Source organism: Aureobasidium subglaciale (assembly GCF_000721755.1).
Source record: "Aureobasidium subglaciale EXF-2481 unplaced genomic scaffold scaffold_0, whole genome shotgun sequence".
NCBI classification, from domain to species: Eukaryota; Fungi; Ascomycota; class Dothideomycetes; order Dothideales; family Saccotheciaceae; genus Aureobasidium; species Aureobasidium subglaciale.
In genome coordinates, this window is record NW_013566995.1 from 179,126 (window position 1) to 192,110 (window position 12,985).

A 12,985-nucleotide genomic window follows, 5' to 3' on the forward strand; every position below is an offset into this window, starting at 1 on the left:
CTGTGCGATATATCCTATATCCAACTTTGCGCAGAGTCACAGTGCTGCTCGCGTGATGGACTGTTTTGGGGCATCACAATACAGCGGGCTCTTCATAGCGAGAGTTTCCTGCATCGGAACGCCTGTCATCGACGCTGGAGCCAGCGAAGAGTGTAGGTTTGTGCTGTATGACGCTACAGCATCGATACCCAGCGTACACTTACCGGACCTGAGCTGTGGCTTCCGGATATAATTGCCTCAACCTTTGCTGGGATATACAAGCCTCAATTGTTCGGGCACAACTAGGGCTCTGTGACTGGATGGGACATGATTGCTGAACGCATAAAATACCGGACGTCGCACTCATACATGCATGCCTTGTCTCCTTCGAGAGAGACGACTGGCTGTATCGACATTGTGAGTTGTACGGATCCGCGACTCAGGTCCTTCAAGGACCTAACCTATTACCGAGAATGCATCATATCCCTACTCCCTGCTAGTTTGTGGACAAGCCCCCGGATCTCCATTGAGTTCAAACGAGCAAGTCCCTCCTAACGACCCTCCGCGGCTCTCAACTCCAGTTATTGCCTCTGACACATGGCTGAGAGTTGCCATTATGTACACCTAATCAGAGGTATTGCAATCATATGCGAACTAACAGTCGTCCGCGGAATCAACTTACGCTATGCCCACGTTGACACTCTGCTCTCCAGCTGCTATGTGCCAAGAGTTGGGCTCCTCAGTCTAGCATACTTCAGTAAGCCAATGCTCAAACTATCAGAAGGTCAAGTCGCGGCGAACATGTCGATACCCCGGTATGAAGAACCTGAGGATTCAATCATGGGTATGTCGCCAGGCAGAATCCCATCCGACCAGAATCCACCTTGGCGAACAACAAACGAGAAATGGCTCTATGCCACATGCCAAACACCATTGGCTGGCAGTGTATTGGCCGCGGTGGCAGTCTTGACTCATGGACTCCAACACCAATGCCATGATGTGCATGTCCAAGCTAGTATCGACTCAGCCAAACTTCTGTTATACATCTAGGTTTGCTCCACAACAGGCCAAGCCGTTAACATGCTACCTGCCCAAGGGCACAAGCGACAATGATACTCGATGACATTGCATCATTGTCAATTGATTTGAGAGACGGCAATGACTCCGTGGGCAACCTCCTTGGCAGGGTGCGTTATGCTTCTCGACGTCCGCGGTATGACGCCGATCGTAGTCAGGTCCTGTTCCCGACAGATAGTAAACCCGTGATGAAGGGATCGAACATGCAAGCTCGCAATGTGCAAGGCAAAGAAGTCTTTGGACGTATAAGTATCATGTTCTCTGCTGTCCTAGACCAAATCATCCAACACATTACTCAGTCTTCATAACTTCAATCACTCTCGCTTCTATCTTCTCAACTTCAATCCCCATCAACCAAACAACAAATCAACCATGCGTTTCACTCAGACCTTCTTCGCTGTCACAGCCCTTGCTGCTGTCTCCTTCGCCGACGATAACGGCCCCTGCGACGACCAGAACGACAATGGAGTCGTCTGCAGCAACGGAGTCCCTGTCAGCTCCAACGGTGTCGCTCTCAATGCCAACACTGCTACCATTACCACCACCAATGCCGCTTCCACCACCAGCCTTGGCTCGCGCATCTCGCTCATCTCGTCGACCGACACCGACATCATCGTCTTGACTACACAATCAGTTGTTGTAGACACCACATCTCTCCCTCACTCCCTCGACACTCGCACTTCCACCAACTTGAACACCATCGTTCAGACTCTTGAGTCCGTCTACACTACCAACACTCTTGGTAACAGCGCTTCATCCAGTTCTTCCAGCAGAGTTGTTGCTACCACCACCAACACTGTCACCACCGGCACTGCCGCTGGTGCTTCTGCTGCTTCTACCTCAGCCTCTGCTACTGGCAACTTGGCCGCTCTCCAAACCGCGGGAAAGTTTGCTCCTTTCGGTGTTGCCGTGGCCGCTCTTGGTTTCGCTGCTGCTCTCTAAGCAAAGACATTGTAACATTCATCTTACGCAAGTTCGGTGATTCTATGAAAGGTGGAGAGGAGATTGAACGTGGACCTAGGGAGATCAGAACTAGATGCGAACTTTCAACATTGGATAGGATAACGGATTATGGGCGATTATGAATACAGGAATATGTATAGTAATAAGTATGTAGTATTGTTTATGAATCTTTCTGTACTCGACAAAGATGCTCCAACCTCCTCTGGTACCTTTGACCCTGGTCAACCAATTTGCTAGTGCAGTGTGATGATTTAGTTTTCTTCTCCAAAGATTGGAGTCGAGATGAGAAGATCTGCAGGAATGGTTCGATGTTGTTCTGAAGGCGTCGTTCGGTCGGGATCGGCTAACGATCGGAAGAAGCAGCCGGTGCTCACGGATGTTGCCGCACGACATATTGGGTGGCAGCGATTGGCCCGAGGCATGAGCGGTCTTAGATGAGCCATGACACGAGGGGCTCGCTGCCCGCTGCCCTCGATGACAAAAGTAGAAAGTGCTTCCATGTGTATTCTTTAGCTCTTACACCCCTCTGCCTCACTTCACTCGGAACATTGCTACATGTCCTCGATTCTCTTTCCCTTGCCTGCCAAATTGACCTATCCCGCAAAGGAGAACTCCAGGTGAAAGCAGAAGCGACGCTCGTCATACACAACGCCGAACCATCCCCGCCGCCGTCAGACATCTTTACCTTCCTACAACACACACGACACAACATGTCTTTCTCATCTCTCGTATCCGACCTCACGTACCGCGACCGCAATGGCGGCATCGAGGAAAGACGCAACCCAATGTCGCGCCAGGTCTCCACCATGTCCCGCGCCAGATCATACGCCAGCACTGCGGCCACCAGCGTCAGCATCTCGGGAGACATCTCAAGTCAACTTCACGGTGGTTACAGCCACCCGCTCGCTCGTTCATGGCAGGCTGAGCGTCAGTTGACAAAGTCAATGCTCATTCTGCCCCTGTTCATCACCGACAACCCCGACGAAGAGACTCTGATCCCTTCGCTGCCTGGCCAGTACCGCCGTGGTCTCAACAAGCTTACCTCTTTCCTCCGCCCTCTGATCGCAAAGGGCCTCAAGTCGGTCATCCTGTTCGGCGTGCCCCTCCACCCCGACGCAAAGGACGCTCTGGGCACTTCCGCCGACGACCCGACTGGTCCCGTCATCGCCGCCATCCGCCTCTTGCGCAAGGCTTTCCCTTCGCTCTTCATCACTGCAGACGTCTGTCTGTGCGAGTACACCAGCCACGGACACTGTGGTATCCTGCGCGAAGATGGCAGTCTTAACAACGCTCTCTCTGTTGATCGCATCTCGGATGTCGCCATGGCTTATGCCGAGGCTGGTGCTCACTGCGTCGCTCCCTCAGACATGAACGATGGTCGTATTCGCGCCATCAAGCTCAAGCTGATCGAGGCTGGTATCGCCCACAAGGTCGTGCTCATGTCTTACTCGGCCAAGTTCAGCGGCTGTCTGTACGGTCCTTTCCGCGACGCTGCTGGCAGCTGCCCTTCGTTCGGTGACAGAAAGTGAGTTTCTCTTGTCCAACCACTACACGTGCCATAATGCTGACCAGTCCTCCTCAGGTGCTACCAACTTCCCCCTGGCGGCCGTGGTCTCGCTCGCCGCGCCATCGTCCGTGACATCAGCGAAGGTGCCGACATCATCATGGTCAAGCCCGCCTCTTCCTACCTCGACATTATCAGTGACGCAAAGGAGCTTGGCAAGGACTTGCCCGTGGCTGCATACCAGGTCAGTGGTGAATTTGCCATGATTCACGCTGGCGCAAAGGCTGGAGTATTCGATCTGAAGGCCATGGCTTTCGAGGCCACCGAGGGTATCCTTCGTGCTGGAGCCAGTATCGTGGTTTCGTACTTCACCCCCGACTTCCTTGACTGGTTGGAGAACTAGACTGGAACACTCGAAGCAAGAAAAGTGGGACACTGGTTGTTCCTTGGTTTCTAGTTTCTGGTCACTGTTATCTCTGCAGGTTTTCTTTTACTGCATGACACACGTCGACATATTCATGGGCAGGCGTTTTCACGGACCGGGGGGCGTTTTACTCACGGCTCATTGATAGCCTCTTTGATTTCTTTTTCCTCTTGAGCGCTCATCTTGACGGTTTGCGGCTGCGCTGTGTTTGATTTTTGGCCCCTGCTTTTTCTCTCTCTCTAATGATACCAAAAAGGATACCAATGAACCCATCTCAACTCTAATTCCATTGCTCAAGACATTTCTGATGATTCTCTCTGCGTTCTGGACTTTCACGATGTAGGTTTTCCACACCTAGTATCATTGGACTCTAGAATCTCCTCACGTTCCACATCAGCACCAGTTCATCTTTCGAAGAAGAGAGATAAATGGTAGAGCAACGACGACATGGGACTATATTTTCAAGATGCTAGTAGCACGATTCAAAAGGGATGCGACATTCCCATCCACGTGACCAGTATCTATATTCTCAGAGCGAGGGATATAGAAATATTGTGTTCCATTGTCGACTGCTTTTATACAGAGACAGGGTCATACGCGCTACGAAGAGGTGACCCTGTCCTTCCAATCTGGATGAGATATAAGAATTGGCAAAATCAAGAGTCTAATGTAAATTGTTTTGTGTATATTTGTATTTCGGCATCCTCTCAGTTCTTTTTGCGACTTTCTTTTTGTTAATCGTTATGTTGTAGTAGTAGGTTTTCTGTATGTGTGTGTGTTGTTAAGGGTAATAATTGAAGAAAAAATGGGAGGATTTTCTATGTGGATAGGGAAGGTATGTAACAGAATCTGACAAAAGCATAAAAGAGTGTCGATCATCGGGGTAACCTATTAGTTAATCATGCTCATGCTCGCAAGTCTTTACAAAGAGAGAGAGCTCTCAGCCTCTCTAGTTCCAGTGTTGAGGTTCCGCAAGAGTCACATCATCTTTTGGGGCCCTGAAAGGTAGTGGTAGCATAGGAGGCTTTTTAGTCGGGCCTGGCCATATGCGTTAGTAATAAGAGGCATGATATCCAATTCCCAACCTCATCTACGATTTAGCGTGAGCAATGAGAGTTCGTGCTGCGGCAGTCATGACAGAGAACCGCGACCACTTCGAAAATGTTTTAAAAGTGAAGTTCGGTTTGAGGTATTCGAGTCTTTTGAAATAATTGGTCTCTTTTTCATCTGTCTGCCAACAAAATAACGCTGGTTGTAATGATCCTCTTCTGATCTCTTCTCACAGCACTTCTTGTCATCACATCATGCGGCCTTGGGTCATCGCTACATCTAGCTGTTACCGCTGACAGCCAACTTCATCAAGTGGTCCATAAAGGTCTGTAGTGAGACATCGTCGGTGAAGATGGTTTGTGCGGTCTGGCTGACACCGCCGTATGCGCCAGTGGTATGTGTCGTTGAGGGGTTGAGCTTGGAGAGAAGGAAACGTGCTTGAGAACCACCGGCGTCGCAAACAATGAAACGAGGTAGAGGGAAACGGTCTTGGATGAGTTCCTGAAAGGTTCGTTAGCATCCGGCAAGGTCACGGAAAATGGGTGCTGAATAGAACTTACCTTTGCGTCCTCCTTGGGCGCTTCGAGCATCTCTCTGAAGTTCTCGTAACCTTCTTGATCTTGGTAACCAGCCTTGCGCCATTGTGCCATGGTCTCACCGTGGAAGATGAGGATGTGGAAGAAGGTGTCGAGCAGAAGAATGGTCTGATCTTGGATGCTGGTAGAATCAAGCAAGACGGGTTGACTGCCTTCGTGATCGAAGCCGTAGCTGTCAAGGGTAGGTTGAATCATGACCAAACTGTTTGACACATCCTCGTGGTTGAGAACGTGTCTGTAGAAAGCAGTCTCATCAGGAGAGTTGTTGAAGACCTGCAAGAACTGCGAACGGCGCAAGTGGAACATGAACTGCGGGTAGAGGGTGAAGTTCTTCTCCAGGCGGAAAGATGACGGGTCGTCCTTGCGGTACTCGGCAAAGCGAGAACATAACCTGATAAGCATGCGATCAACCCAGCGAAGAACATCCGGACCGTCATCGACCTCAGCCTTGAAGACTGCAATACGAGACATGAGGACTGCAGCGGCTTCTTGATCGAAGGACTGGGCAATAGCCGGATCGCCTGAGGGACCGCTCATGTTGCGACCGACAGTTGTGACGCGAAGGTGGAACTGGCCAGAAGAGTGCTGGTAGTATGTGAGGAACTGCATGAGACCCTTTTGTGGGGCTTGTTGCACGTTGGTGGGACCGCCTTGGCCAGCAATCTCAAAGTAGATACCGTAACTTGAGTTGGGGTTGATGCCGCACATCTTCCACGAGCAAGTGTTTCCAATACCGCACTCGGTCTCACCGACATTGGCCGACTTCTTGTTCATGGAAACGGCGTGTCCTATCAGACCGGTCACCTTGAGCTCCTTTGTGGTCAGGACCTCGAGCGAAGCGTTGAAACCCATCAGGAGGTTGTCGTTGGCGTCCTTGTCGAAGATACGTGCGAAGGATTGCTTGTACATGGACGAAGTAAAGCTGTCGGTCAAGATCATGTGGCCGCCGGTCGAGTTTGCGAGACTTCTCATCTCCAAAAGACCGACTTGATCCAGACATCCGGCAAAGATGTCGATAATGTGGCCGTTGTGAGCAGTTCTCTTGGCCAGAGTTTCGTAGAACTTGAGGGCCTTCTTATAGTACTTGATGTTGTCCTTGTCAATGTCGTGGTGGGAACGGATGGGCTCCTTGAGTTCGGGGCCAACAACCATACCAGGACCTTCTGTAGCAGCACCTCCAGTGAAGAGCATGATGCGACCACCGGCGTTCAAGAACGAGGTCTCGAGCAGACCAGTTGCAACACTCATGGCGACACCAGTACATCTCAAGGGACGCTTGTCGTTTGCAACAGGCCATGGGTCCTTCTGCAGGGATTCCAGGGCGTTGGTGAGCTGGAACTCGCATTGCTGAACGGGCAGCAGGAATCTGGCGGCAGCACCCATGGGAGCGGTAGGGGCGGGACGTCCGGGTTGTGGTTGCATGGCGGGCATGCCAGGTCTTGCACCACCACCAGTCATCAGACCGAGCATCTCTTGCACCTGCTTGCCAGTGTAGTCCTTTGATCCACGGAAGACGTAAGACTTTGCGCATTCAGTGTAACCCAGCTCGTGGACTTGAGCCATGGTACCGTATGTGATCAGACCGACAAGAGCGTTGGGAGGGAGCAGGCTGAGCGACATGATGATGGAGTCCTTGAGAGCCTTCAAACTATCCTCCTCTTGACATGTGTCGACAACGAAGACGAAGATTGGGGGCGCGGGAGCGGGTCTGGCGAGTCTGTACTCGATGGTGGTGCTGGAAGGGTGCAGCTCTGGGGGAATGGCATTCTCGGAAATGTCCTTGTAGTGCGGCGGCAGGCCGTTGCGTTGCAGACAGAAGGGGCAGATCCAGATCCTGGCGCGCATGTCGACTTGGCTAGACTGTGGTGAGCATGTGACGTGTCAGGCATGTGTAGGGCAGCCTACCAGAAGGGGTTCAGCACGGCGCGGCAAGGCGCCTTGCAAGAGACGGGCTCATACTGGAGCAGTGGTGTGTCGGTCTTTTCCTTCAGCGGTGTGTAGAGAGCTCCGATGGGGACAACCAATCTCGAGGCTTCCTGTATAGCGTCGCTGTTAGAGAGAGCTTCATGGCAGACGTGACAGCTGTTGCGGGGCAGCGTACCATGCGCGAAGAGGGGAACGTGTTCCAACTCAGACGGATACCGTCCTTGTCCTCGATATCACTCCATTGCTCTTTCAAAGCCTCGTAGTCCATAGCTGGTGCTCCGTGAGGCGCGAATGCGGCCATGTTGTAGGAATAAAGCTACCCCTGGGCTGTGATGCTGCTCGTTTGCTGAAACTTGATCGGTGCTGGATTTGGTGTGGATGTTGAGATGTCGTGTGTCGAGAGAGTGGGAGGAAGATGCGCAGCTACCCTTCAGACGAGTTGCAGGTGAATTGTACAAATGTCCCTTGTATCAACAACTGGAGACGTCGCCGACTGTCTCAATGTTGCCAACTGCCCCCAATCAACATCCAGAGCCCCGGCTCCTTCCGTCATTGAGCACGGACCGTCCAGCTGGAAGCACATCAAAACTGTTTCTCCTCAGCCCAGTCCTTCTGTTTTCTACAAACACCGCCAGCTTATCAAATTACTTATCGACGTCCTTTGCCTTTTTGTAGCAAGGTCGTTTTCGCGCTGTGCGCAGATGGATGACACCCGTTGCTGGGCGCCCGCATGGAAGGATCGTTCCGATTCTCTAGAAATGTTGGGAATCAGTAGAGGTTACAACCTGCCATTTCTTTACTCTGTTCAGTCAAAATATATATATACCACGAAAAACACTTTCACTCACGTTCATTCCTCACTCTGCATGAATTGTATTTCTTCCCAGCCTGTGTTTCATTTTCCATGCTCCCCGTCCCCCAGCGCATGCCTATGACATGCTTATCAAAATGCACATTTTGAGACACACGTCTGTCCTCAGTGGAGCATCTCGAGGGAAGTCAGCTCGACTCACTCCACCTCTGAAGACATGCCTATAGCATGCTTGTCAAAATGCACAATCCCTTCGAGATGCAGGTCTGTCCTCGGCGGGGAGGGTCAATACACCTGCTCGTGGACGACTACACCGTTGTCAAAAACTGTCATGCCTTTTGACTAGTCTCTCTGGTCGGCTGTCTCCTTCTTCGAGTTATCCTCACTCTCACTCACCCTTCCACAACCCCTATTGTTGCTTCCCATTCACGGACATGTGGTAGTCTTGTTTATGACAATGCTTCCCTACTATTCTTATTCATCCCGCCATTGTGCTCTTGCTCAGTCTACATCTTCACTTCGGACTCCGAGGGCATGGTTCATTGTCCACAATAGGGATTGACAATGCCCTGTTGCAATCCATTGTCAAACCTCCACTCCTATAGATCTGTATAGCTATTGTCGAGGCAAGTCATATCGCTTTCCGTAGTCCGGTCCTCTCCTTTCCTTTCTTTCTTCTTTTTTCAGTCTTGTTCTTACCTCTTGCTTTCCCCCTCTGCAACCTCAAGACAACTCTTCTCCTCGCTCTCTCTTCCCATTACCATCCCCTTCGAGCCGGTCTCGATTCAACTCAGGACACACTTTGAGCTGGCCTCATTGTGCCACTCTCTCACCACCCACACGACATCTCTCATCATGTCGTTCAACAACAGCAACAACAACATCAACAGCAACAACAACTTCCAGCCAGCCCTCTACTCCCATGTGGCTGTCGGGTTTGTGTGTCCTCTGGCCTCTCCTGAGGGCTATGTCTACAACCCCAACGCTACTTGGAGTCCTGAGTGGTCTGGCCCTGCCTCTCCAGACAATGTTGCCATCGACGAAGACGATGACCCCCTCAGCAACTACGTCTATGGTGGGGAAGCTTGTGATCCCATGGACCATCCCTTCGACGATGGTTTCGATTACTGGCCGTCCGTGAGGGGCACCAGTATTCGTTCTGCTTCGGCGGAGCCAGAGTTGTCGGGCATGGGCCATGAGCCTGATGCCAGTGAGTCGGAGGAGGAGGTCTCGGAGGAGGAGACCGAATCTGAAGATGAGCGTCCTTCCCGCGGGGAGAAGCGCCCCGCATTGCCTCCGGGTGTCTCTGCAGGGTCTGGCAATGGCGTTGGAGAGCAGGCTTCTTCGGCTGGTGTCCCTCTCGCGGATGCTGCCCAAGTGCAGGAGGAGGAAGACGAGGATGATGGTGTGGAGTTCGAGGAGGTTGACGACGACGACTACGCCCCTGTTCGTCCTGCTCGTCGCGAGGCAGCAGGTCAGCAGTCGGCAAGGGTCTCGGCCGCACCCGCTCCCACCATCTCCTCTCGCAAGGCAAGTGGCTGGTCCGACGCAGAGGATCTTGCTTGCATCAAGGCCATGAAGGAAGTCTGCACCTTGGAGAGATACGCTGCTGTTGCCAGCACAGAGAAGCGCTTCGAGGTGGTCGCAGAACGCATGAAGCAGGGAGGCTTCAACCGCTCCGCCTCTGGCGTGAAGTTGCAGTGGAACCGCAGATTGCGGGCCATCTCGGGGTTCGAGGATCGCGGTGAGAAGAAGCATTCTGCTTCTGGGCTCACCACCTCGGCTCTGGGTACTTCCAAGGGCACCAAAAGTGGCACCTCCGCTGTCACCTCTTTGGCTCCTGATTCCCGTCGTGACAGCAAGCGCAAGGCTGCCGTCATCATCAGCGACGACGAGGAAGAGGAGGACTACGCCTACGCCCCGGCACCGACCTCGTCAAGGCCTGCCAAACGTGCTCGTACCACCTCGGCCGCTCCTTCGACACAAGAGGTTCCTTCGACTCAGTCACGAGCCTACTACGATCTCTCGCTCACCAACGTCCTCTCCGGACCAAGATCATCTCGTCAACGTCCTGCCGCAGCTGCTGCTCCTACCGCATCAACTCGTCAAAAGCGCGCCATCACTATCGAAGATGAAGAGGATGAGGACGACTTCAACCCTTCTGAGCCCAAGCCAAAGCGTCAAAAGCAGACATCAACCGCCGCTCCTGCCAGGCGAGTCGCAGCACCTCGCAAGCAACCAGCTCAGCCTGCAACAGCTCCTCGCATGCCTTCTCCCTCTGTCCCAATCCCCAACTCTGGCAAAGGCAGCTCCTCTGCAGCACCTTCAGCAATGCGCAAGCACCGCATGTCGACATTCGAGCCTACCAACCGCTGGAGCAAGACCGATGGCCGCAAGCTCGACAAGAACAACATGGCCGACTTCCAAGAGTACCACAACCCAAAAAAGTACACCGAGCGTGCTGTCACTCCTGAAGCAGGACCCCTCAACAAGGCCCACTGGGCAGGAATCCTCAAAAGACGTCAGAACGAAGTCGCTGCCAAGAAGGAAGCCAAAGCTCGCAAAGAAGCAGAAGAGGCAGAAGAAGAGGATGAAGACTCCATCGTCAGCACAGCCAGCAAAGCCAACAAGAGCCGTGAGCTTCGCAGACAGAGAGCCTCTACTACCACCACCACCACCACCAACAACACTGCTCAACAACCTCGTCCTCGCTCTCAGCGCCAGCTCTCCCCCATCGTCGAAGAGCGCGAGAATGACAGCGATGGCCAGAGCATCATCCCAGCTCAAGGTGAAGTAGCAGCTCAACTCGCTGCTGATGAGGAAATGGCAAGAAAGCTTCAAGCAGAGCTAAATGGCGGTGTTTCTCGCTCTCGTCGTGTTCGTGGCTTCAACTAATTAGACATCTTTTTTTCGGAGGAGTTTTTCCATCATTGGGCAAGGAATTTTTTTCGTTTCGGTACGAGTTTATTCTCAGTGGAGTTTTTATTGCTGGTGGAAAGCAGAGAAGCATGGAGATACCCCTTTTATGTGACGATGAAATGAAATCAAAACGCAGAAGCTGGTCTTCTTTTCCAAACACTTTTTTGCCATTTTCGTGCTCTCTTGACTGTGATGATGTTTTGTGAAAAGGACTGTGCCTTTTTATACACCTTGTTTCATCGTGTCGTTGTCGGTGAGAGAGCATGTTATTGAGCATCCCGAGAAATGATGCATAGATCCTGAAATGATTGTGCCTTTTCATAGCTATGATTTTGCAGTACCACACTCATGGAGAGAGTATAATACGAGCCATCTCGTACTCAACGCAAAGATCTCGATTGTGATTGTGCCTTTTTACAACCCTGTTTTGACACCGCTGTCCTCGATGAGAGAGCACAATACAAGCTATCTCAGCAGTCGATGCAGTAGTCTTGCAAAACACTGTGGCATTTTACAGTCCTGTTCTTGCCATACCATACACTGAGAGAGAGCATGATCCGAGTCGTCTCAAGGGTCAATGTTAGGGTCCTAAAAAAGATTGTGCCTTTTTACAACCTCCGTTTGCTGGTATCATGCTTGATGAGAGAGCACGATAATGGTCATCTCATCAGGGAGCAGGACAATGCGCAAAAAGATTGTACCTTTTTACAACCACTATTTCACAGTGTCGTGCTTGTCCGGAGAGCGTGATATTGATCATCTCGACAAGCAGTACAATAATCCCAAAAATGCTCATGCCTTGAGACGGCCATGTTTTGCAGATAGAGACGTCTGTAGAGATATGGGGAAGCAGCATTCTCCAGCGTCGTAGCATGCTACCGGAGATGCATCACGATGCAGAGAATTTTCCAACATCTAAACTGCTTCTGCCGGGAGAAAGCCACAAAGGGATGAGATACGAGATAGACTCGGGACTCTAATGTTTCTCGAGGGTGGTGGTTAGAAAAAAGTCGATCTGCGACGTCTTCTCATTCGAAAAGCAAAATGCGGCTTTTAATGCGTCTGTCTTGATGCTTGAACCTTGCAAGCGCCGATGATGACATGAGCGTTTGATGAAAAGTCACTGTGTAGTTTTGTTTCATGCATTATGTCCTCAGCTTGTGGAGTCGCGATGAGAGATATTCATACTACAGATCGACATCTCGAGAGGTTTGAAATTAATCTGATGCGCATTCAGTCCGTCTGGCAATCGTGATGATTCCTCAAGCAGAGAGACCCTTGATCGCATCGCAGAAGGTCGTTTGCCGAATCAAGCCTTCAACCTTTTTCTGCTACAGACACCCGCTCAAGAAGAAAAACCAAAAATTATTGGCTCGTTCCAACGTCATTTGTTCGACTTATAGCACCGAGCTGGTCTAGTGGGTGATGCGGATGGAAACGACTATTAAGTACGACGCATGTTACGCGAGTTTTGAGAGCCAGAGCTTCGGGAGTCGCGAAATCTCGATGACTTCGGCTGTGCAAGCAAACGGTGTGGCATGGTATTCTTGGAAAATCATGTATCCGTTGGCATTTATTGGTCTTTATACGAGTGGGCTTTCTGGCTTGTGTTGACATGACGGGGAGGCCGGAGTTCCCGAAGCAGAAATTGCAGGTCGTGGTTGCCAGAGGGAGGAATGTTTGTGTGGTGGTGGGCCTTGGGGCAGGTATAGACGGACGACGTTCCGGCGCGTGCT

At 51.6% G+C, this 12,985-nt stretch overlaps 4 protein-coding genes across 4 annotated transcripts; 3 read left to right on the forward strand and 1 right to left on the reverse strand.

Annotated features, from left to right (window-relative positions):
• Nucleotides 1-1,189: 1,189 nt before the first annotated feature.
• On the forward strand, nt 1,190-2,329 carry AUEXF2481DRAFT_117507 (uncharacterized protein). Its single transcript, XM_013493143.1, has one exon. It carries the CDS (start codon nt 1,429-1,431, stop codon nt 1,996-1,998), a length of 570 nt encoding a protein of 189 aa, XP_013348597.1. The 5' UTR covers nt 1,190-1,428; the 3' UTR covers nt 1,999-2,329.
• Nucleotides 2,330-2,729: 400 nt separating this feature from the next.
• Nucleotides 2,730-3,926, forward strand: AUEXF2481DRAFT_24464 (uncharacterized protein; the record flags this gene model as incomplete). The annotated part of the gene is made up of 2 exons (XM_013493144.1): nt 2,730-3,544; nt 3,602-3,926. 2 exons carry the CDS (start codon nt 2,730-2,732, stop codon nt 3,924-3,926), a joined length of 1,140 nt encoding a protein of 379 aa, XP_013348598.1.
• A 1,350-nt stretch (nt 3,927-5,276) lies between these two features.
• AUEXF2481DRAFT_61372 (uncharacterized protein) lies at nt 5,277-7,787 on the reverse strand (the record flags this gene model as incomplete). The annotated part of the gene is made up of 4 exons (XM_013493145.1): nt 5,277-5,498; nt 5,558-7,448; nt 7,499-7,629; nt 7,695-7,787. 4 exons carry the CDS (start codon nt 7,785-7,787, stop codon nt 5,277-5,279), a joined length of 2,337 nt encoding a protein of 778 aa, XP_013348599.1.
• Nucleotides 7,788-9,185: 1,398 nt separating this feature from the next.
• AUEXF2481DRAFT_74 (uncharacterized protein) lies at nt 9,186-11,225 on the forward strand (the record flags this gene model as incomplete). Its single annotated transcript, XM_013493114.1, has 1 exon — nt 9,186-11,225. One exon carries the CDS (start codon nt 9,186-9,188, stop codon nt 11,223-11,225), a length of 2,040 nt encoding a protein of 679 aa, XP_013348568.1.
• Between the last annotated feature and the right edge of the window lie 1,760 nt (nt 11,226-12,985).